Source organism: Vidua chalybeata, chromosome 19 (assembly GCF_026979565.1).
Source record: "Vidua chalybeata isolate OUT-0048 chromosome 19, bVidCha1 merged haplotype, whole genome shotgun sequence".
Classification (NCBI taxonomy): Eukaryota; Metazoa; Chordata; class Aves; order Passeriformes; family Viduidae; genus Vidua; species Vidua chalybeata.
In genome coordinates this window covers 5,821,691-5,846,329 of record NC_071548.1, presented here as the reverse complement: position 1 = coordinate 5,846,329, position 24,639 = coordinate 5,821,691, and the positions used below count along the sequence as shown (strand labels likewise).

Genomic DNA, 24,639 nt, shown 5'->3' with positions numbered 1-24,639 from the left:
TAAGTTTTATTCTCTGGCATAAATTTTCTCATGAGTGTTAGATTGTTTTATGGGATCTGCTTCGTTTTATGAATCTGTTTAATATAATGGATGGATGCTGTTATGCTGTAATGCTAAACCAATCTAGCTGCTGAGGTGGTTATGCATGGCATGATTTTCTTCCCTGTTTATTTTCAATGTTGTATTTATTATTTAAGCAGTATGTAAGTGTAAAATATTATATAAGATACCTTTCCAAAACAAAGCCAAATAGAGTTGCTTTCCAAAAGATGACTGTGATAGATCAGAAAAACTTCAGAAAGAAGTAAGTGTTATGTCAGAATATTTATATGAACCAATCTCTTCTTCCCAGATAATGAGAAACCTATTGTATTGGAAACTGCCACTTTCCCCCTGGGTTCCTGCACTCCTAGGACTGAGAATATTGCCAGCAGAGCCGGCAGGAAACAGACTCAGAAATCTTTGTTTCTGCAAGCTTTCAGTTACACAAACTCTCTGAATGAATCTCCAGTTCGAGGTCTCTCTGGAATTTACAAGCCAATGATTTCAGCTTCAAGTTTCTATTTCCCTATCAGCTTGTAACTAGAAAAAGGGTGGAGGAGAGATCATAGAATCATGAATGGGTTGGATTGAAAGGGACCTTTATAGGTCACCTTGTCCAACTCCCTGCAGAGAGCACGGACATCCTGTCCATCCTGACATCAATTCAAGTTCAAAAAGCCTTACACTGTACCATGTGTACAGATAGCCTGACTTGGGGCAATCTGGGGCTTTTTACGCTTTCAGGTTAAGTGCGGAGGCTTACAGAAGACTCACCTGAACTCCCAAGATCCCAAAGATTATGAAAAAGGCACAGCAGATGACCACAATGTTCCCAATGGGTTTCAAGGATGACATGAGAGTCTCCACCACCAGCTTCAGTCCTTGGGCTCGACTAATGACTCTGTAGGGGCAAGTTAGTACAAAAGCTGTTAGTCCTGTTCCTGCCCAGTTTTGCCTCCTATGAAGACAGAAGATATGAAGAACATAGCATTAGGAATTTTTTTAGAATGACAAGCTACTCAAAAATCATGATGGAAAAAGCACTTCTGGAAGATTGACTTGTAAAGTTACGGAGGTCTTGGAGGGAAGGGTCAACTTTGCATAAATAAAGAGGAGGAGGAGAAAACATATGAGGAGCCAGTCCAGAAAATTCAGCTGTTTTGCTTGGGCCATCCACAGGCACAGACTTTCATGCCTGTGCCTGTAGGACTACAAAGAGAGGGCCTCCCACTGTCCCTTCCTATACAGATTTAGGCAAGACACCTGATTTCCCTGTCTCAGTCCATTAAATGGAGCTGCCACTCTTACAGATCTGCCTGCACACCTGTAGCAATTACAGAATCACAGAATAGTTTGGATTGGAAGAGACCTTTAAAGGTCATCTAATCCAAGCCCCTGCAACGAACAGAGACACCTCCTACTAGATCAGGTTGCTCAGAGCACCTGATATTACCAGGGATGGTGCATCTATCACCTCTCTGGGCAACCTGTGCCAGTGTTTTCAGCACTCTCATCTTAAAAAATAATCTGTTGTGTTCTTATAGTGCTGCTGTGTACAGAGACCTGAGCTACCTCTAAGACTATCACATTTTGTGCTTTATACCCACTGTATAGCCTCAGCTCTAAAACAATGCTGTCCTCCAGGTGAAACTTCACTGGCAGGACCGGAAGCATCTAACCTAATTTCTGTTGCTTCTCTCTGTCTGGTATCACATAGAATTTCATAACAGAAGGTTAGATCATATCAGAAAGTTGAATAATGTGGACTTCATGACTGAAGAAAAAAACTAAAAAAAAGTAGAAACTGTACTATACTCTCAAGGTTAATGCTGCAAAGAAATGACAAGTCTTGTGTGATTTAGAGAAGCCATCTCAGTATGCTGGGAACGATGAACAAGATATTCAGCCTCACCGACCTGAAGGTGGGGACCAAGAAAGGCATTTGAAGAAGTTACATGCCTTCCCTCCTCCTGAAGCCAACTGGAATTAAGCATTTCACTAGCTCTGTAAATCAGTTTGTACTGATGCCATAGAAACTGCTTTCATGACTCAGAAGCAGTTAAAGTCAGAGGAAAGAAGTGCCTGTGTGTTTCTGGGTGCTGCTGGTGACTCCTTTGAACACTTGGCTCTCAAATGTGTCCCAAACTTCCCCAAGTTCTAGTTTCTGCCTGGGTCTCTCTTTTGCCATGGGAGTCCTCAACCTCTCCCATTTCTCCCCAAATCTGGCTTCACCACCTGAAGCACTGTTGGAGTTTTGCTGCCTGGACAGGGTCCAAGTTCTCCTCCATGCCCTCTCCCAGGCATTGTGCTCACAGCAGAGATCCCCATGTACACATTCACACTGATCATGTGTAACCTCATCTGGGATCACAGCCAACCTGCACCATCCCTTTCCTGCCCTAGGGCCTGCAAGTTGAGTGACCTGCAGTGTTCAATGCACAGCTACCAGCTCTTACCAAAACTCTTGGGTTTAAACCATATCCTGAAAAGCTAAAGCTTATTTCCATTTTTTTTTCTGGTTAAATATTTACTCCAAATGTCAAGGGTAATTCATCAGTTATCACTTTCAAAAGGAAGCAGATGGTGGTATTTTTATCTGCTCTCTTACCAGTGAAACACAAAGAGCAGATGCTGCTATTCCTCACACTAAGCATCTCTGCCAGGTGGGTGCTGTGGATCCCTATTTCTGATGCCTCAGCTTTCCTGACACTCAAATCTGGGTATTTTAGGGAAGGAGCTGGAGGGTGAGATGGCTGAAGGAGCAGAAGGCTGCACACCCCATGAGCAGTGTGGGGACGGGTCAATGTGGGCTGCCAATGCTGCCCACAGGGATTAGCCCAGCCTGGAGACCTTGCTGTTGCTACCATGGGGATGAGAGCTGAGCCCAGCCCAGCAAACAGAGGCTGAAGAGCAGCTCAATGTGCTCAATTCAATGAGCTAGGTAATGCAGCCTAACAGGCCATGTCTGAGTGCACAAAGCAAGCCTTGGGCTGGACAGGCTGAGGCTGAACATCTCTTCCAGCTCCTCAGATGGACTAAAGACCTTCATACCCTTCACATTCCTTGCACAGTTCTGGGTGAAACATGCCTGCCAAACTACAGATGGGAAACTGAGGCACAGAAGGAGGGAGCCACATTCTCAGAGGTAGGAAGGCAACTCAATTCCAATTGTTTCCATGCAAATTAGGTCCTTTGGTGCCTTTAGGGATCCTGACTTTAGGGATCATGGACTTCTGTCCATTGTCATGCAGGATGGAACCAAAGTCAAGTGTTCTAAATGGAAGGTTTATGGTCTGAACTACTGGAGCATCCTTAAATTTTGGGGAACAAAAAAGGAATTCAGTCTTCAGAGTTTAAAGTTGATAATTTTCTCCAACATTTATTAAGAAATGCTGTTCTAGAAATAATAGTGATTCCTCCTGTGAGGTACTATTTCATACCCAGCTGAGAGGGAAAATAGGAGGTTACTTGTCTGAATTTGCAAAGTCATGTGCATGTTGAGGAAAAAAGGGCTGAAAACCAGCAGCATTTGGCTGCTTTAAGCGTTTTGATCAACCAGGGAATTCCTCAAATTAGAATGCATTAGGGTAAAAGCTGCCACCAGTTTAGCTCCATGCCAGTGCTGTTTTCAGCATTACAGGGAGAAAAGACTTTAAAAAGATTTTGAAAAATAGTAGTTCTTGCTAATGCAAACCTTCAGACCTTGGAGCTGCCTCAGACTAAGGGCCTGATCCAACACTGAGGCAAGTCTGTGCGAAGATTCCTGATATTCTCCTATGAGTCTGACAATTCTCTAAGGGGTGTCATTAAAATTTTCAGCTTTTCCAGATTATTAGTACCACCTCCAATATGTCAACATACAGCATCACCACACCTCATCAGTATTGCCAAGGTCCTGCTGCTATTAGGCTTGTAAAATCTTATTATCTGACGCACACCCCTGCAATTTATGGCTGAAGGATGCAGCTGATTTGGAGCCCTGCAGTTGTGCAAGAAAAGGACACCTGACAAGGTTCCATTCAGCAAAATTCCAGCCTGCATTAGGCATATGACAAACAGGGAAATTGAAATGAGACATTCTTTCTTCTTTATTTTGGTGCAAAGAAATGTTAATCCCTCTAATTCCTCCTGGTTCTTCTGGTCTGAGGATTCCCAATGCTGTTGAACCCCTGGTGTGAGATGCTCCAAACCCACTGCCAGCCTCATCCCAGTTGGATCCATTACCAACATTAAACCTTCCTGATGAGAACTCTCAGAAGAAGTAGCAGCACTTAGATGAGGCAACAGATCAACACTAATGAAGACCTTGCTCCACAGATTAAAAGAAAATTAGCAAAGGTAATAATGTGATAGATAGAAGAGCGTTATGAAATTACTATTAGACCATGACAGTATAAAAGTGAATAATTTATCTCTGTGCTTTAGAAGTCAAAGCCCAGGCTCTGTAGAGAGTAAAACAGCCCTAAAGTCCACCCACATTAAATCTGAATACATTTTCAATTTTGATTTCTCTCGTATCTTAAACTATAACACTTGATACCAACAATAGCAGATTGAACGCATTAGGAAGGAATGTTATTGTATAAGCAATCCCTTTACTGCCTGAAACAGTAGAGGGTAATGGAAACATCTTTAAATGTCATTCCTCTGTGAATTTATTTTTGGAATTCTGGTCATAAAGCTAGGCTTGAATCTTCATGGATTCAATTTGGAGTCTGATAATCAATCATGCAATCAAAGCCTTGCAATTGGCATACAGTTTTTTTAATGTCTGGGCAGAGGGCAGAAGCATGTGGGGTTTTGTGTGCTGCATAAATCAATGAGGTGGTTTCCACAGGAGAAAACAAGAGACAGAATGAGGGAGATCTTTTGCATGAATCCCCCTTCCAGGCCATCCAATGGGAAAAGCCAACACAGAGCATGAGGGTTGTCTCTACCCTCGAGCTGAGTGTGATACACACAGCTGTGGCTTGGCTTCTCTCTGAGGGTGTCCTCCTGCAGTCCTGTCCTGGAGTGTTCCCAGAAAGGGAGGACAGAAGGAGTCAGGTTTGGTCCTCTGTCGTGTGAGTGGAACATTTGCTTTGGTTTCTGCCTTATGCCTTCCTGAAGAAAAACTGTCTCAGCCTCCATGAGACACTTCACCCAGACATGGTAACTGACGCCACAGTGTGCAAAGACCTCAGGTCACCTCAGGTCCCAGCTGTCACCCCGTGTCGATGCAGCTACACATCCCAGGCTGTGCAGTGAGGATGTGATCCCTGAGCCATACGCTGAGCCTGAGGCAAAGGCAGCGTGGGCAGCTGTGAGCAGAGGCTGCTCAGGGCAGCCCAGATGTGCAGCACAAAGGCAGATGGGCTTCCACAGGCAGAGATTTATGATTTACTGAAAAGACCCCGGTTTGATGGCTGCTTTTTCTTTGCCTACAAATCTAATAATGGGAGAACAGAACTGATTCTGAACATATTTAGGAAATGGGCTTGTTGCTGTCTTTTTTTATGTTTCCTTTGTAGTAGAAAGCAACATGTTGGCTGAAAACATGCACTTAACTCTCTAGAGAAAACAAATCAAATACCAATAGGAATGCAATAGCAATGGAAGAGCCTAATCCCACCCGTGCTTCAGATGGCAGGTCTTCCTTCAGCCTGCAGTTACTGAGTGAATTATTCCCCATAACTCCAGATTATTCATGCACATAGGTGACTACAGAGGAAGGCTCCAGTTAAAAAAGACCCAAGTCCTGGCCAGACAGTCCTACAGATCTATAAAGAAGAATACAGGGCTTTGACCAGGTCAGACAGGTAACTCCAGCAGAGATCAGCACAACCCATATGTCTTTCTTTAAATCTGATTTAACTATGGAACATCAGAAGAGAAACTTGCATTCCACAGTTCAGAGAAGAGAAATCAATCCTTCTTTTACCCTGAGCCATCTAGATTATTTTACAGGTTTTCTTAACATGGGTCAAAAATCAGCAGAAACAGAGGAGCAGAGCAAATCTACCCAACCAGCAACTGGGCAGAAACTACCCCAGAAACTGTAGCTGACATGAGATATCAGGGGACACACAAAGAGAGAAGAGCCTGAATTGGAGTCACATAGGAATACAGTCTACTTACATGGTGAAGGAGCTGAACTACCCCAATGGTGCCAGTTACCAGATAAAAATGATTAAAAGCAGCTCACATCCTAAAACTCACATGCTGTATATGTGCAACACACAGACCACACAGACCAATTGAACAGAATGTCCTTTATAGCTGTTAAGAATATTTGAAAGACATGTAAAGGCATGGCCATTGTTATTTAGACTTATTATTCACACAGGGGTAGTAAAACAACATCTTCTATCAGAAGTAGGGTCCTATTTTTCTGTTCTGAAAGAGAAAAATCCTGATTCAAAGCGAACCTTTTTATGGAGGAAGCAGCAGTAAGATATGACAGGCACACAAAGATGCTTTGAGCAGGAAGGTTTATTAGCTGCTGCATTACAGGAGCAGCAACAATGGTATTAAAAGAGGAACTGCATTTAGCATGAAGAGAAACCTTTGTGCCTTGCGGTACAGGTCACAAACAGATGCCTGTTTATAAGAGGTTGGTCCTTCAGCAGGTTCTTATCAGAGTAGAGCCTGTCCCTGGAGCATGGGATAATGCCTGCTGGCAGAGTTGGGGCATCAAGTCAGTAGAACAATTGTTTTCATCTTGTCTGGGTCATTTTCAAAGTAAATGTCTCTCTAATATTAATGGAGAGCTGGGGAAAAAAAGCTTCTTTGCATTCTAGGTTAAGCAACAGTTGAGTCTCTGCTTCCTTAAAAATGATCTACCACCTGCTACTTATTTCCTTCTTTGTTATGAAAGTCATTGACTGCCTGAAGGAAAGGGGGAAAAGAAGCTGTTAAGCTGCACTTTACACAGAGCAAATGAGAACACAAATAGCAGGGGATGTATGTTTTAATGAGCAAAAGAGGCATTGATCAGTTTCCTGTTGCATTTGGGGCTAGTCCCAAAACACAGCAAGGGCCCAGAGCTCTCACAGTTCAGCAGGACCTGTGGACTGATATTGTCTGCGGAGCTGCAGGAGGCTGGGATGACACTGGTTACAGACGCTGTGCACTTTTCTCATCTGCCCCTTCCCTTGCATGAATGCTCAGCCCTACCTTTGGCACATACATCCTTAGATCTTCCCCTGCCTCTACTTACCTCAAGGGCCGCAGTGTCCTCAGTAGCCTCAGAACCCGCAGCATTCCCAGGATTTTCGTGCCGCTGTCTGACACCATCGAGACTAGGATGTCAATGACGGAGATGAGCACCAGCACCCCATCCAGCACATTCCAGCTGCTCTTCAAGTAGGCTTTCTCCCCAAAACACAAGCCTAGTGCCACCACCTGCCCAGACACCAAGTTGCAACAAATTATGACTGTAGCATCCAACATGTTTGTTGCAGTTAGCAACCTGCTGAGAATGCATTATTTACAGACACCAGTCTGTGAGTCTATTTGCTTCCCAGTACAGAAACCTAATTAGACAAACCAGCAAAGTGTTCTATTGAAAGAATTATGAAAATATTGCTGCAGAAACACCCCAGGTTGTCCCTTACAGCTGATGTACTTTTAATGCAGATAAACCTACCTGCACAAAACTGTTCCTAATGTTTTTAGCTCTGGCATAAAAAAAATTGATTGTATTTTATTCCTATAGACTGCAGGAGAGAAGGTGCAGAGTGGCTGATCCAAGCAATCATGTACAAGCTTTGCAAATAAAGAAACTAGAAAAACTTTCCAAAGAAAGAGAAATTGTTCAGTGAGATGATTATGAATTACTCGAGATTTACAGCCATGAGTTTCTGAGCCTTCTGCCTCAAATCCAGCAAAGTGTTTCAACGTGCTTAAGTCTCTCCGTCCTCAGGAAAGCACACAGCAGCTTAGGTTGTTGAGGACAACTGGTTGTTGAAGACAATGGGACTTACATGCATGGTTGAAGTTAAGCATGTACTCAGGAGCTTTGCTGAATAGGACAGGATTGCTGAATTCAAGGATCCCATTGCTCCTATAATGGTGTAGATCAAGAGCAACTTCAGTGAAATTGTTCTGATGTAAAACGTGCTTGGAATAAGGCATATGGTGGGCATTCTGAGTATGAGTCAGAAGAGGAAAATATACACCTCACTTGCAGCTGGTGGACCTAAGGGTTTTGTGAGTCCACCATAATTAAAAACAACTAATATAATACAGGCACACTTATCCTCCACCTGCATTTACCTTAACTGTCATCTCAGTCAGGAAGATGACTGTAAAGATGTAGTTGGAGAGTGTTAGGAAAATCCGTTCCTATGGAAAAGAAAATGAGAGACAATATTTTATAGCCTGCTCTCTGCAGTTGTGCATCCCCCCGAGCATATTTGGGTGGTTGAAAACTTTTCTTCTGATTCTGTGCTGAAACAAGCCTTGGACTGTTTGCTCATAAAGAGGAGAAAATCCAAATATTTAGACAGTAACACTACATGGTTCAGCCCTGCCAGTATCTGCCTCTGTGTCAGCACCATGGACAGGAACAACGGCCAGCACCTCCCCCCCAAACCTTCCCATCTGCCTCCAAATCCTCCCTAATTTCCGTCAAATCATCCTCCCCCTCATAGAGGAAATAGGGAAATATTCCCTCCTTGAAACATGCTTGACAAATCTCTACCTGCCTCTCACCTGCAGAAATCACTGGATTGTGTAAATATGACTGAGCTCGCAATTCTCCTAGAAATTAAGTCAACATTAGTGACAGAGCTGTGAGACAGCAGGACTTGTGGGATGCTGAAGCGCAGCTGGCATGAGTTATCACAGCTCCAGCAAAACCAGCAAAGATCTGGGGCTTTATGCCAGCTGAGACCTGCCCCCAAAAGGTCGATTCTGTTGCCCAAAGCCACTGTCTAGACCTGGCATGAAGCCCAACAGCCTTATTTCCCAGTCCCCTGCACTATCCACTAGACCGTGCCCTCCTCAGCACCACCACTCAGCAAGAACAGCTAGTGATTACAGATGAGCCCATGGACTGGTTTCCTATCCATTATTAGCAGAAAGCTTTCTTTTAAATGATGATTATTAAATAAATTACACTTTACCCTAATCCCTAGACAGCTTCTGATTCCCTGCACTGAGAAATGGACAGCAGAAGGCAGATGATGGAGAAACGACGATGCATGTACACATATGTATGAGCACATACAATTGGCCCCAGTCCTGCTTTTGACAATTTTGGATTTATATCTGCCTCTCCCTACAGAGCAGTCCCATAAGAGATGCAGATCTCTCACTCAAAATGAGATGCAATTTAAACAAGAAAAAACACCTTGGCAACTCTCTTGCTTGCCAGATCACGATTTACTGGAAGTGACTCAGGAACCACAGAGTAGCTTGTTTCCATACATGGTCTGTAATTAATTAGGTCCTAGACTTGTACTGTGATTGCATGAGCTGTGATATGAAACATCTCTGTTGTTAGCTGACTGCCACACAAAAGGCTGCTGTAAGGGGCAAGCACTGGGCAGGAGAGAGAGGATAGGGACCTGCTTGTGCCGCTGGAGATAAAACAGCAATAGCATGGAGGTGAGACTGAGGATATTGCATTCCTGCCTGGCAAGCATGTGGCTATTTTGAAGGATAATCTCCCCGGTCCATTTCATGCACTCTGCAGTGAGGACTGCATGCTGGCTTGCAACAACAGCCCCTGTTCTGATAAGCCAGCTGAAACTGGGACAGGGACAGAGAACTCACTTGAAGCAGTTAGAAAATCCACAGCTCAGGGAAGCAAAGAACAATTATTTTAAACAATTCAACCTAATCTAACTCTCTCAGTTTCCAGATGAGAGCTCCATCTGCACAGGTAGGGCCCATGTACTCCTCCTGGATCCCCTGCCCCACTGCTCAGCATTCCCCTTCTCCTCTGCAGCTCCCAGGCCATAGTCTAACTCCCTTGTTATAATCTAATGGTGATGAACCTCACACCAGCCCATCTCCTTTCCTCTTAGCCCTTTCCTAATGCCAGGGGACACCACAGCTCCTCCTCTCCTATATGAAATATTGGATTTGTGTGCTACAGCTCTTTGCTGTGAACTCCTCCAACTCACACATGTCACCCCATTTCCCTTCTCTGTGTACCTGCAGCTCCTTTTGGAGCCAGTCTTGGGGAGTGGTAACTCTCAGAGGACATAGCAAGGGGCTCAAAGGAAGCAATTAGGATTTTAAGGGAGGTTCTCAGGGTGCCCCATTTGGGGATAAGCAAGATGATCTCCTCCTGCTACATCAGCTGGTAGGGAGCCCTGCTCTCTTCTTGCAGCTATGAGTTGGTGCACGACTGCAAGGGAACTGAAAAAAATGGATTTAGGGAAAGGACTGCTGGGCAAACTGTTACAGTAAGAAGGACTACTAGGGAATGCTTAAAATAGGCAGAGAGCAGCTTAGACTCCAGTTTTAAGGTCTTACATTGAAAATCCAAAATGAACAAAAATGAACAGCCTGACACGCCTACATAAACAAAACAGGATTCTATACAATTGTGATATGAGCAGTCTTGAGTGATAAATCAGCAAGAGCCCAGCGCATCTCAGCCCCAGTCTATGGAAAATAAAAAGAGCAATAGGATGTTTCTGCCCCTCTGATTGCTGGATGCTGGTGCTGGGTCTAGTATAAGGAATCCTTATATAATGTATTAGAACAAAGAGGTTCCAAGAACTGGCATTGCAGTGCCTGCATTAATTCAGTTTTTCTAGTGTCACAACAAAGCTGATACACAAAGGGGAGAGAAGAGTATGAAATGAACAGTTTCCCCCATTCCATTTGCACCACACATACATGCCTGTGGGGAACAGATGGAAGAAGTGAACATTGTGTTGAGAGAGGAAAAGTGTTTGAAGGTTTCTCAGGGAAGGAAACTGAGACAGATGTCATGCTATGTCATGTGTTAAAACCTTGATTGTGCTTCCAGAAATGAGATATTGGATATATTGCAGGCCACGATCTGTGCACTTGTGCTTTAAAAGCAGACTGGATAGGGGCCAGGAGAGTTGCTGCACCTAATTCAAAGGAAAGTCAGGGGGTGTTGGCACCTTCCCATTTTAAAAAGAGAAAGAAAAAAAGACCGAGTGCACAGCAGTGGGGTCCAAGCCACACATGCTTACTCCATGAGGAGCACAGGAAAACCTCAGAAACTCACAGCACTGTGAGGCTCAATTTTGGGTCGTTCCATCGCAATGGTAATGCAGTTCAGGAAAATGATCACCAAGACGACGTGATCGAACATCTTGTGAGTGATGATTTTATTGCACATCAGACGGAATCTATTGAAAGGAAAAAAAAAAGAGTAGACACAGACTAGCTATTAATGCTTAACTGAGGAGACACAGGGCAGCTCAATGCATAGCAGGGGAATTGAGCACTCTGCTTGCAAAGCAGATGAGCTCCAATCTCCCAATCCCCTCCCTGGCAGAGCCACACACTGAGGGCAGATTGGGTTATGAACAGAAAGGGATCTGATCTACGGAACTGAGCCACAAATTTCAAGCCCTGGGAATGTTCACAGGGGGCTTTGGTCACTTGGAACGGGGCAGCTGCTTTCATGACTCCGACACACAGCCAGTTTTGGATCTGCCCCTCTACCTGGTTCCAGGTGATCAGGTTTAGCTTAAATAAAGGAAGAAATACTCACAGTGAGCCCATGAGGGTTGAGCACACACGAAACCAAGGGGCAGAAGCTATTTATTGTGACAGATGGCTGTACACTGACCCAGGATTTATAATACCGTATTACATTTCCCAAAGTCTCTTTCTGAAAATCTCTCTAATCTTTGTATGAATGAACCTGAACGCTGTCCAGGGCCCTCAGCTCCAACATGGAAAACCCTTGGGTGCGTGGATGCATGTCTAGAGGAACGTGTTGAACAGCACAGAGCTCAGCCCCATGGCCAGGCTTTGGGAAGGGCAGAGCTGGGGGCCTTCAAGCAAGGAGAGGGTGTTCTCTGAGAGAAAGGGAAGTGGGAGGAAAAGAAGTTCAGTTGAGAAGATCAGGGTGTCCTTTGCTGTGCTGTAAGTGTGTGGTGGGGCAAATTCAGATTTTTCTGCTTGATGCTGCACCTCTCCCCCTTGCTCCAAGCTCATCACACTCCACCAAGTATAAAACTTGTAGAGCACTGACATCACTGCCAAAGGAAATGAGGAACCTGATGAAGCTGCAGCTATGCCCTGGGCTATGGGTCTTGACTGGACACTCCTGTGCCCTCTGCAGCCAGCAACTGTTTGCTATTCAACCCTCATGTCATACTGGGGCAGAGGAAGGGCTGGGAATTTTGTCGACTGACATACAGAGAACCATCTGGGATAAACAGGCAGTTGAGCCACTGTAATGAGGGCATGCATTGTTACCATCCATCATACCACACCAGCACTACCCAAGTGCCCTGCCTTACCTGGAGTGAGGGGCAAAGATGTAGATGGACCAGGAGTCTCTCTCTTTGCAGCAGGTGGGGAGCCGTGCCCGTACCCAGGCCTTCATGCGGTCCCTTTTGCTCTGGAGGGAAAATATACAGAGAGGGAGGAAAATACAGAACTGTTAAAACAACAACTCCCCAAAACTTCCACATGAAGGACTTGGGGCAGCTTTTCACTAAAATCTTATCTTCAAGTGCTCAATAAAGCTGAAATAAAATAATGTCCCCAAACAAGACCCTGTTGGGCAGGGGAAAGAGCTCTGGCACCCAGATGAGGGTTGTGCCAGTCCTGTGAGCTCACAGTGCTCGGTCTTGCTTCTTTCTCTGCACGGTAACTGCGTCTGACACACAGTTATCCAAGAGGACAAACATGACAAATAAAACCCTTGCCCAAAGGAATGCTAACCCACTCAGTGCCTCCAAATACTCATCAGGTGCTTGTCTGAATCTTCTAAGGTATTTTGGGGAATTTTTGTGGGATATTTTTGATTGGTTTTTAAAAAATAATATAGAATGCTTATGTCAGAGGTTATAAAGGGAGCAGAAGGAGGGATTCCTGCTGCTTGGTGGGCCAAGCCCTGTGTCCATGCACCACTGTAAAGCTGAAGAAATAATTTGAGGCCCAAGTTTTGGTCCAGGAACACAAAGGTGATCATCTGCCTCTCATTCAGCATGAACAGATTAGATGGGACATTATAAAGCCAGAAGGGAACACCATGGTCAGCCTGACCTGCATGAACATGGGCCATCCAATTCATACAAATTAATTCCTACTTGAAACTACAGCACATCCTCAGCCTGACCTGCATGAACATGGGCCATCCAATTCATACAAATTAATTCCTACTTGAAACTACAGCACATCCTCAGCCATGCATCCTTATGTTATAGGCTGTCTGCAAGGTCATTTCAGGTCAGGAGGGCAGACTGCAAAAGCCTTAGTCAACAAGTCAACCAAAGACATCAAAAATTGGATGTCAAGGGGAAGCCTCATCCTGGCTGCAAAAACTTCTGATATAAGTTTATCACCTTCTCATCCATAGGCCTCCAAAGGAAAATCAAGATCTTTAATCCCACTGGCAAAGCAGTGTTAGCACCCTGTGCATGGACAACCATTAAAAGCCAGGCCAACATCTTGCCCACCACACCAGGGCTTCCCCAGCCCTTCCACATCAAGGCACCAGAAGATAAATGCACAGACCAGTGTGCACACTGTCACCAGAGTGCTTTGCAGATAAATAAAAAACAATTCTTGCTCTTTCATAAGCCTTATTTCTCTGCTACCACATGGGCTTCGATGGGCAGACCTGGAAATATGACTGCCTGAGCTCTTTGAAGCTTCTTCGAGAGATTTCAGGGCCATGAGGCCACAGACAGGTGTGAAGGACAGCACAGGAATCACTCTCACCCCAGGAGCACCTGCACTCCAGGACTAAGGCACTTTTATTTATTTCAGCTAGGAAAAAGGGAGGGAGGATTCTTTTTGAGGCAAACTGTTGGCACTTGAAGTACTCTGGACTGTAAAAATGGGATTTGTTAGAGTAACTGAGTGGAGTGGAGGAAGCGCTTCTTCTTCCTACAGACACCCAGACTGGGGTCTCATTAGTGACAGGGAATAATTGGTATAGTGCCTGTTTTAATGAAAGCCCTTGGTGACAACCTGAACCCTTCAGAAAGTGAAAATCACCTTGGCAAATAAGAAGAAAAGTTGGAATAACAAAAAGAAAAGTTAGAGCTTTCTATCCTGCTCCTTCAGCCATCCATCCTTCCCTCAACTTCTACACACACAGACCATGCACCACACACCAGTGGGATTTTGGTTGTCTTGAATGGTCTCACATCCCTTTTCCAGCTTCAGGCAAAGAGCCAGAACTTTTCCCTTCTCTCTAAACTGTATTTAATAGAGCATGCATCCTTGGGGTTGTGTTATCCCTTCAAGCAGCCTGGTTAGTCTAATTATCCATAGATTTAACAAAGGTAAATAAATGGATAAAAATCATGTGTCTGCTCAAAGCTGTGGTGAGAGCAGCAATTGCTACCCTAGCCTCTAGACATGAAGTAATAGCTACGACTCAGTCCAGTTCATTCTGTGAGCTGGAAGGTTTCCAGAAGTATCTATTATTCAAAGCAGTTCTGGTATTTATCAAGGGGATTTGTAGTGAATGGTAATGCGTCAGCAGCACAGAATGATTCTTTATATTCCTTTTGTCCAATTTTAATGCCGAAGATATTTTGGGGTTTGGCTAATTGTTGCAGCTTGCAGTTCATGGGCTAAATCAGATAACAAAGACAAAAAGTGATCTCCCATCGTGTCTCTATTTAGTGGGTTACAGTAAGGGTGAGCACCAGGACTCAACTGAGGCTGCAGCCCAGCTGCTCTAAGCAGGCAAAGTACATCCCTAGAAACCTGAACTCAGAGGAATTACTCCATATTTCCACCAGTGGAACAGCATAGTTCAGTTAACTTGAGCCAAAAGTAAGGTATTTGTGAAATAAGCCCTGAGTGTTTCCAGCCTCAGCCCCATCCAAGGCTTTCCCAGTGAGGTCGAGGCAGGCTCCAAGTGCTGACAATGGGGCTGATTGCTCTTCAAGCCTGCATTATGTTCAAAGTAAGATATCAATTATGTGGCTTAAATCACATCTATTTGTTCATAAACCACACCTGGACAAGATGAACAAAGATGTGAGGGGAGAAGAAAACTAATCTTTTTAATTCAGTTGCCAGTGACTTGGACAAAATCTCCCTGGGTAAGCCCACCCAAATCCCTCACCAGAGGCAGCAGGAGCCAGGATGTGGGAAGATGCGGGGTGCTAACAGGCAGCAGTGGGAATGAAGCCCCTCAATCCCACAGCAATGAGAGCTGATGATAAATTGTTGCTTTAAAATTATTATTATTATTTTTAGGAATTTCAGATATTAATGCACTTCTGAGGGTAAGATGAAAGACAGCTGGCAATAAAGGATGACTGATGCATTCCTCAGAGTAAGGGTGAGGCTTAGATTTATAAAAGACTTATTATAAGGACAAAGGAACTGCTGAAAAATCCTCTGTGAGCGGCAGAGGACCTCCAGGCAAGATGGAAACTGCACAGAGATGCTTGAGACCTGATTATTTAATTTTAATATGCAACAGGGACAGGCTGAGAGGGTTTGGGAGTGGCTGGACCATACGCCACAGAGAAAAAGTGGAACAGGCAAAGGAAAAGGAGCTGCAATAGTAAAATGCAGTGAGGTTTTGGGGAGGAGAGGACACATCGTTTGCATATTCAATATTTTCCTTACTTTCTGCTGTGAGCACTGAGCAATTTGGGCAGAAAGCACCCAAAACCATCTAAAATCCAGCAGTTGGAAACAACAAAGACCTGGCAGCATATCCCTGATCCTGGTCACAGCCATGTGAACCCAAGAAAGCTGGGGATCACCCTCTCTGTGAGAGACTTCTTGTCTGCAGTGATGCAATAAGGAACAGATTTCAGCTCCCTGGTTTCCTATTTCTGGAGAGAAGCTGTCAGGGGCCTGATTCTGGCCCTTAAGAAGGATGGAAATTCAGAATAAAGAAAATCATTGAAGAAATAAAGAAATTTATCAAAGGCAGCACAGCTGCACTAATATAAGGGTAGCCTGGGAAATCCAGATGAAGCCTTTGCTCTTCCTTTGATTTCTGCACAGAGACAACCAAATCCAGGCAGCAAGGAGGGATGCGAAGCTTTGATGCAGAAGAGCATATTTAGAATTACTTTGATCTGAGTAATTTAAGTTCTTATCTTCTTTTGTTGATGGGTAGTTTTGTATTTCATTTTTTCAATTTAAAATGCAATTTCCCCCCCCCCCGCCCCCCGCAACTTTGTCAAGGCTAATTTAGGAGCAGAGTTTCCCCCCAAATGTCAGGAGGGAAGCACTGCAATCTGGGGGCTCATTTTTCTAATGTAAGCAATATCTCCTTATGCATCTGGTTTAGTGATTTGCAGGGAAGACATATTTCAGAGCATGGGGAAAGGCACCAGCTAGCTGCAGGTATCCCAGTTGTGGCTATCCTATGGGCTAGGACACAATTTATTTCCCCTATTCTGTCAATTCTTCCGCTTGGCATTTGCTTCTGACCATTACATAGGAAGGTATTAAGATGATTACACCCTTCATGGCCAGACCTCAGTACACAGAGGATGATGTTTGGTTTATGCTAAAAGCGGATGATAAAAATTAAAAATCTTATCCAACAGTTCATGGAGGGACACATCTCTTCACACCATGCCCAGCACAAGGGGGACTGCTGGCTTTTGATCCTGGGAGGCAAAAAGGAAAGGACTGGTGGGATGATTGGACCAGGTGAGCTGGAAAAGTAGCAGATGTTGGAGCATAAGAAAAAAAATCCCTAGCCAGCAATAAAGAGCATGGTCTCTTCAACACTTCTAATAGTGGGGATTTTTTCCAAAGATAATTACTGCCCCTTTTCTTAAAAATTCAATTTATTTTATGGAAGTTAAAAAGCGGGTTAAGACAATGAGTAAAAATCCCAGGCTGAGGATCCACACTGGAGATGTAATGGGATAAAGGCTTTTGTACAGGCGGTTCACGGCTGAGTGACTCCATTCTGCCAGCACTAACTCTCCTTCTCCTCCTGTAAGGAACAGAGGACTCCGGAGTCAATGCCACCTTTCACATCCCTTCACATGATCCCAATTCTATTTTCATTCAATAAAGTCACTGAAAAAGAGTAAAATCATGTCCACAATCTGCAGCTTTCCTGTTCTCAGAACAGCCCCTGCTACCATCATATGTCTCTACCCAAACCCCATCTACTGCCCCAAGAGAAACAGTCACCCCTGGGGATGACACATCAGATCATCACACTTTTAAATCTGGGAACAAGGTATAATCAAACAAAGAGATAACCTGGAACAAGCAGGAAACACTCCAAAACTGACCTCAATGCACATGTGATAGCCAGAACTGTGACACACTTATGCCCAACTCAACCCTAACTCTGCCAGTCATGCAAACAACTTTGGAAAAGCAGTCAGATTCCCCCTTTTTCCATTTAAGATACAAACATCCATCTGAAAAAAGGACCAGGAACCCTGATCCCTTCCCTGCACTTGCAGTCTTTTCAGCTTATATTTCCTAAATGACACTTTTCAGGCCTGTGAAAGAGACACTTGTCAGTGAAATGCCTCTTCAGATGGAAATTAATTCAGAGACTCTGAAATTACCACCATCTCCATGGGACTAATGCTGCCATGGGAATGAGAGACCAAGCCATGCTCTTGCTTTGCCTATAGAAGTTTTCTGCTGCTAGTCTGGGGGCAAAAAACTGAATAATAGTTGGAAAGCAGGGAGACTTACCTGTTTTGCTTTAAAAAAAAAACAAAAAAGAAAACCAAAAATGAACCCACAAAAGCATATATTTCCAATACCTTTCACTCTGCATGATTTAGTGGAATCTGGGCAGTTTTGTCCTGATGTCTCCATCATGCGCCATCTGATACTGCATGTAATACTTACTTGGATACCAATCCCATTTCTGAGAGCATCCACTGCCTAGAGACCTTCTGGGTGACTCTGGTCTGGTGGTGATGGTGAGATCTAATCCCTTTTGCACCCACTTGTGCACTCCTGAGACAGTGACAAGCTTTGTTTTGACAAGTCATAAAGCCCAAAATGAGCACGTAGCACTTCCTTACCATGCTACCTTCATCATCGCCATCATCACCATCTTGGTGGGGCTCATCCAGGTGGAGCTGGTGCAGTAGCTGGCCTGGAGAGGTCCTCCCATTGCAGTCCTGGTGCTCGGAGACAGACGTTCTGGTGCTGTGCATACTGCTGGTCCGATACAGGGAAGGCACCTGCAGAGTATCCTGGAGGTCAAAGGACCCTTTTGTTTCCAGCGACTCCATGCGGTGAGGCAAAGAGCCATTGAAGCTGTCGGCCCAGCTGGAGTGCTCCTCATCCGAGCTGTCCCCTTCCTCCGAGCTCTCCTTCCCCTCCCCGGACAGGAGGGACCTGCGCTCGCTGCTCTGCCCCCGGCGCTTGAGGCTGGGGGCCCGGCCGATGCTGTTCCAGCTGGAGCGGCGGCTGTTCCAGGAGCTGCTGGCACGCCAGGGACTGTGTGGGGAGCTGCGGGTGCTGGGCTGTGGGAAGGACAGCGACAGGGAGCGCATCAGATCTGTGCCACCCGCCCCAGGCCGGCGGGGGCGGCTGGATGGACGGACAGCCCCACGGACGCACTGAACATCCACAGAGGGAGGTGATGCAAGTACCGGGGACTTGAGCTCATAAGCGGCCACGGGGTCCGTGGAGACGCCGCTGGCCCGGCGGGACTCGTAACCCTGCGCCACATCCCCGAACACAGCACTCTTGGGCATGGGCATGGGCGTGGCGGCCGTATGGATGATAAGTGGCGGGGTCAGGCTCTTTTTCAGCTCTGGGTGGTCGCTCAGGGCCATTGCTGGAAGACACAAGCGGGTTTTTAGGCATCACGCCTCAAGGGTGAACAGCTACAGACTGCTTGTGGGCAGGCAAAGCTCCCGCGCAGGGAAGGCTCTGCTCTGAGCATCAGGGGGATGTGGGCCAAAAAGCCCTTCTGGAGAATTGGGTCGTTCAGCCCAGCAGGGAGACGTCAAACAGGAGTGGGATCAGGCGTCAATGGGATCAGGTATCAATGGTAGAGGACAGCACACCCAAAATGTCACCTGCTGCCCCCTCAACCTCCAATTAACACCCACCAGCTCCAGCCCTGGGAACTTCCTGCCCGCTCTCTCTATCCTCTTTCTCCAAATTCCTCCAGCAGAGATATCCCACAAGCCCAGACCTCAGACTTGATGGGGAAATTAACAGTTCAAATGCAATCATATCTCTCCCTGCCTGCATCCCACAGTCCCAACCCAAGCCTGCTGCAAAGTCAAGCATGACACAACTGGGACTACAGCATTCCCTCTAGGAGGGGTTTTTCCTTTTGGACACACTGTTTTCACAGCAAAGCAAGGTTTCTGTAGAATGGCCTGTCCTCCCAGGGTTATTACTCACAGGCTGGATTTGACAAGTTTTTCTTAAGTTCTCCCTCCTCTTCCAGGCTGTGGGGGAAGAGATCCCCCTCGGAATCAGACTTGGAAGCATCACCCTGGAGCAAAACAGAAGGCTTCAGCAAGGAGGCTGAGGGGCCACAGTGCATGGACAGCCCTCTGCAAATATGGATTCCCGTGTCCAACACCACACCTTACAGATCCACTGAACTCGGTACCATGATGCAACATCACCTTCCACAAAATGATGCATGCACAGGTTTATACCACAGACTAATTAACCTCCTATCAGGAAGATGGATTGCCTCTGGCTCCAAACACAGTCCCAGAAGGGGATCAAGAGAAAAACCAAACTATTGCTTAATTTTTGCTGCTGGAATTGCATATGTGGCAGATGTTAGGGAAGGACCAATACTGATGAGCAATTTGAGGACAAAAGATGATGCTACAAATCTCTCTGAATTTATACACCGAAAACTCTCTGGTTGTGGCTCTTTCTAGTGATGCTTTGGTGGAGCAATCCAGGGTTCAGAAAGGGCACAACAGACCCTGAATTTCCAACATGAAAAATGTGATGTGTCCATGGATGCCCCATCAGCCCAGAGATGCAGGTGGCAGAATCCAACATCGACTGCTGTGAGGGACCCTTTCCCTCCCAGCTGCCACACACAAGAGGAGCAGGAGTTTTGGGGATTTATGCTGGATCATTTGGGAGGTTTAAATTCTGCTGTATCATTTTGAATGTTGGTGGTTGAGAGAGGTCTGTCTCCTCTGACAGCTACCCATCCTCAGATAGAGGAAGATGATATTGATCATTGTTCTCTGCGTGGTGCCTGGGTTCTTGCTCCGTCTTGTGGCACAGACCCTGATTCTGTCCATTGGCACTGCAGAAAGGCACTTAGGGTGTGGTATACTTAGGATACACCTAAGAGGGGCAGAGGTGCTCGCCAGAATGGTTGATACCCATCCAAAAAGAGGAGGATTCATGGCTGAAACCACTGCTCTGGCAAAGGGCACCAAGCCCTGACACAATGGAGAAGAGGTGGGAAGGTGGGGGAAGATGCTGGTATGGGGGAAGCCAAGCAGATCCTCACTTCAGCAGTGAGAGCCCAGGAGCCCCAGAAAACCCCACCAAGGCTAAGCTGCGTCCACAGGAGCCCTGGCCAGTACTGCTGAGGTTTGGTGCTAGGGTACCCATTGATTGTAAAATCTAAGAAGGACCCCAGCCTGGGACAGAAGGAAGAGATGAATCCAACACAGGTCAGTGCCCCACACCTCATTATTAAGCAAAACCCCAGAGGGATGAGTTGCAATACTCCCTCCCTATTTAGTGTGGGGTCACTTATCTATTAAAGGTATTTTTTTCCAGGCAGGCTGGACACTCAGAGGTATTTTTAAGGCAAAAGAGAGTGTGATATGAAGTGTTGGCTCAAAAATCCCCTGAGGATCCAGGACTTCTATGCTTTTCAGGGAAGCTCCTCCTGCAGGATGCAGTCTGAGAAGGTCAGGAATGCACCTTGCACGAGGGAGCAGTAAAGTCAGGCTGGCCTGAGCTTTGCTGGAATCAGATCTAGTGTCTGTGTGAGCAGGGGCTCCAGCTGGCTCCAGGTATGCTCCCCACAGAGGCTCCCAGCTCAGCCTGTCAGCAGGCCTGCCAGGAATTACTCATTCTCCCTAATGGATTATTAAAAAGAAATAAATACTGTGAAGAATTTTACATTATTTGTATTCCTGGAGTGCTCTTTAACAGTCGTAAGGAAAGTTTTAAGGGGGCACAATGAGATGTGTGCCGAGAGGGAAAAGCAGAGCTATGTGGGGACCTCCCACCCCCTTCCCCAGCACCAAACCCCATGTCTGGAGGGCAGTGAGCATCCCCTCCCAAACACCACGTGCCAGACTCAGGACGGTGCAGGCAAACATCTCGCAGCTGGTGCTGCTGCCCGTTACCTGTTCTTGCACTCCCAGTTTGCCTTTCTGGATAGAAAAGGGGTTACGAGAGAACAGGGAGTTAAAATCCTTTTGGGAAATGAGGGTATGTCAAGCTGGACCAGGCAGTACAACAACTAAACCAGCCTGTACCAAAAGGGACTGATACACTGGGATACAAGGGGAAAGGGCTGTTGAGCTGAGGAAAAAGCTAAGCTTCTTGGAAAAGACAGAAAGGGAAGTGAGTGGTAGAGAGAGAGATGAGTTTGGCAGAAGGATGAGGTTTGTTGATGAGGTGTGCTTCGGAGATCCACAGCTTCCTCGGACCTGAACAGGACCATTTCACATCCTGTAACGTGGCATTGCTCTGGCAATCTCAGCATTCCCACAGTGCAACTGCTGCTGTCTTACCCTGTCCTGCAGAGCACAGGACTCCCACACACATCAACACACACACCCCTATCAAAACAGGTTTGATTCCAGGTCCCTTCACTCCTAGGTGTCCTCCCCTGCCTGCATGAGGGAGCCTCAGCACGTGTGCCCTGCAATCAGCATCACCATCCACATCCCCAGGGAGGTCCCTGGGATGTGATTGTGCCATGGAGGGACTTTGACAGCCTCTAGGGGAGCCTTCCTCAGGGCAGGCATCCAGAAAGGGGTCAGCGAGAGCTGTTGTCTGGAGCTACATCAGCCACTTCGAAGCACCCACCTTAATTTACCTGGGTCCCTCAGAGAAGGAAGGGACTTAAAATCAGGGCTGACTCAACAATGAGGGTGACAAAAAGGAAAGAAAAACCAAAAAACACTTCCAAAACACTCAAATAGACCCCAAAAGAATGACAGCTACTACGATGAGAACAGCACCACATTGTGTGACCAGGCACAAGAGAGACAAGCACGGTGGTGGCAGGATGTGCTGTACATACCCCCGACGAGTCGACAGGCAGCTGAATACAGCTTAACTGCCCACTCGCTTCTTCTCGCTTGGAGATCTCCTGAAGGAGAAATGGGGGGAAGGAAGAGGGAGGAAGGGGAAGGTGGGGTTCAATTTTCAGTTTCAACGGCAGGACTGAGTGAGGAATTAAAAACAGAGGAGAAGAGGCAGGGAAGCAGAGGGGAAGGGGGAGGAGGGCAGTGTGTGGCCACAATGGACAGCCAGGCATTGGATCCATTCCACTCAGCACAGGGAGAGAGTAGGGGATCTCAGGTAGAAAGAAGCTCTTTGAAGGGACCAGCCTTACACCCTTTAAATTAAGTGTTTCGAACAGAGCTTGCTTCAGCTCCTAAGTGATAATTGTGCTAATGAAACAGCAGCTAATTATTGAAAACATTATTTTTTTTTGCAGCTGTATAATAGCATCTTTATTTATTATGCTTTCATTAAGCAGCAATGGAGGCTTTTAATGAATGTTTGATTAACATAATATCAGTGCTCTTGCATGTGAAATACCTAATTTAAGGAGAGATGCAGTCTTCTGTGAGTTCAGATCCTTGCTCAGCCCTGTTAGTGGAAAAACCCATTTGAATCAACAGTTTTAATCAGCAGCCAGGGGGGCACAGCCCCATCATGGGAAATTCTGCCACACCCATGACCCCAGCATTTCATAGCACCAGAAGCCAGCTTTTCCCTACCCATTTGGAAAACAGACATCATTTTTCACCTTGTTGTGTTTCCCCTTGCTCAGGGGTGGCTCTCCCAGTATTCCTCAGCATTTTCCACCAGTGTGGCAGTGCCTGGTCCTGTCCCATGGGGCAGCAAGAGGTTCCATGCTGAAGCAGTGGGGCACAGATTATCCCACCAGCTGAATTTCTTGCCTACAGGGCAATGGATCTTTCCTCTGGTTGCTAAAGGGTTACAAAACTCCTCCCAGCCTACGCTGGGATGAAGAGTTTAAGGACTTGCCTGCAATGTGATGGGCACTTAACTTAAAGTCTTTGCTTGTAACAGAGAGAGACATGGAAAAGCCATCAAAAGGGAAAGATGGAAATTTTCCTTTCACAAGGAAAATCCCATTGAAGCCGATAGGAATGCAATAGGCAAGGGGTGCAAGTAAAACACCATCTAAAATCTCCCCTGCAGGAGAAGGGACTGCTCCCTTTGGTGAAAGCCCAGAAGAAGTTGAACATCTATATTTCCCCAAGGATGCTACCTCTAGAGAGCAAGTAGCGTCCTGCAGAGAAAAGGATGGAGAGGCTGGAGAACCTGGGGTGCCAGGGAGAGAGTGGGGCACAAAGGACAGAAAGGATCAAACCCATGGGTGTTGTCCATGGGGACAAAAGGACAAAAACCAATGGAAGAATACACCTTGGAGATAACACTAGTAGGAATTCCCTTGGGAGAGGAGCTTTATGCCTGACTAAGAGGAGTCATTCCTTGCTTCAGAGAGAAGTCTCCAAGGCAGGCACTGAAGCGGTCACACAGCAATTTCCAGTTAGCAGCTCAGTCAAACAGAGTCCCCTGCTCACCTTCCCCGTACCAACACCAGAGTCCCATTCAGTCAAGGGAATGTGCAGTCAAAAATAACCACATGGCAAAAAGGCCTGTGTCTTTTGCTTGAGAGAAGCTGGTTAAAGGAAACATTCCAAATTAAAGGAATTAATTCCAAATTAAAGGAAAAAATGGGGAAAAAAACCCTCCACCTCAATCCTACAAAATATATTGCTCTATATTTAAAGTTTGGAAGAGGCCCTTTTAGTTTTTCAGCTGCTTATAGTCATCTGCTGCCTGGCAACTGGGGCTGCAAAGCCATGCACTAAAATTAATGACGTGCTTGTGGATTGAGGAAAGGCACTCAAGAACCAGGGAGATAAAGGCAGCAGCCCCAAGATTGTGTTTCTCCAGAAATCTGAAGGAGAATAGAAAAAAAAACCCAACAAACTCAACTCAGAAGAGTCAAGTGCAGACACGGGCAGTAGACGCTGGGGTTTGTTTACAGTGAGAGACGATCTCTCTATCAATTCTGCTTAGGAGAGGATCCTCTCTGTGCTGGCTTGCAAAAAACAGAATGTGATCCATTAGCAAAGCTACACACCAGCAAAGCTGAATAAACATAAACCAGTAAGGCGAGACCTGGGGCCTGACCTCCACAGACATTTGCTCCCAGTCTGCTGCAGGAAACCTGGGTTGAGCCAAGGGCTGTCTTGGTGCCATTGCACCTTACTGGACGAATGTAGAGAATTCAGA

General features: G+C 45.9%; 1 protein-coding gene across 1 annotated transcript in view; it reads right to left on the bottom strand.

The window, feature by feature from the left end:
* Positions 1–24,639, bottom strand: part of CACNA1G (calcium voltage-gated channel subunit alpha1 G) — a 142,728-nt gene that overhangs the window by 34,224 nt on the left and 83,865 nt on the right. The window contains exons 15-22 of the mRNA XM_053960060.1: positions 19,534–19,627; positions 18,768–18,955; positions 18,192–18,638; positions 12,489–12,589; positions 11,240–11,363; positions 8,299–8,367; positions 7,241–7,425; positions 817–943 (exon numbers count right to left, since the gene is read on the bottom strand). Of these exons, the coding sequence (XP_053816035.1) occupies positions 817–943; positions 7,241–7,425; positions 8,299–8,367; positions 11,240–11,363; positions 12,489–12,589; positions 18,192–18,638; positions 18,768–18,955; positions 19,534–19,627 (1,335 nt within the window). The remainder of the gene's footprint in view (positions 1–816; positions 944–7,240; positions 7,426–8,298; positions 8,368–11,239; positions 11,364–12,488; positions 12,590–18,191; positions 18,639–18,767; positions 18,956–19,533; positions 19,628–24,639) is intronic.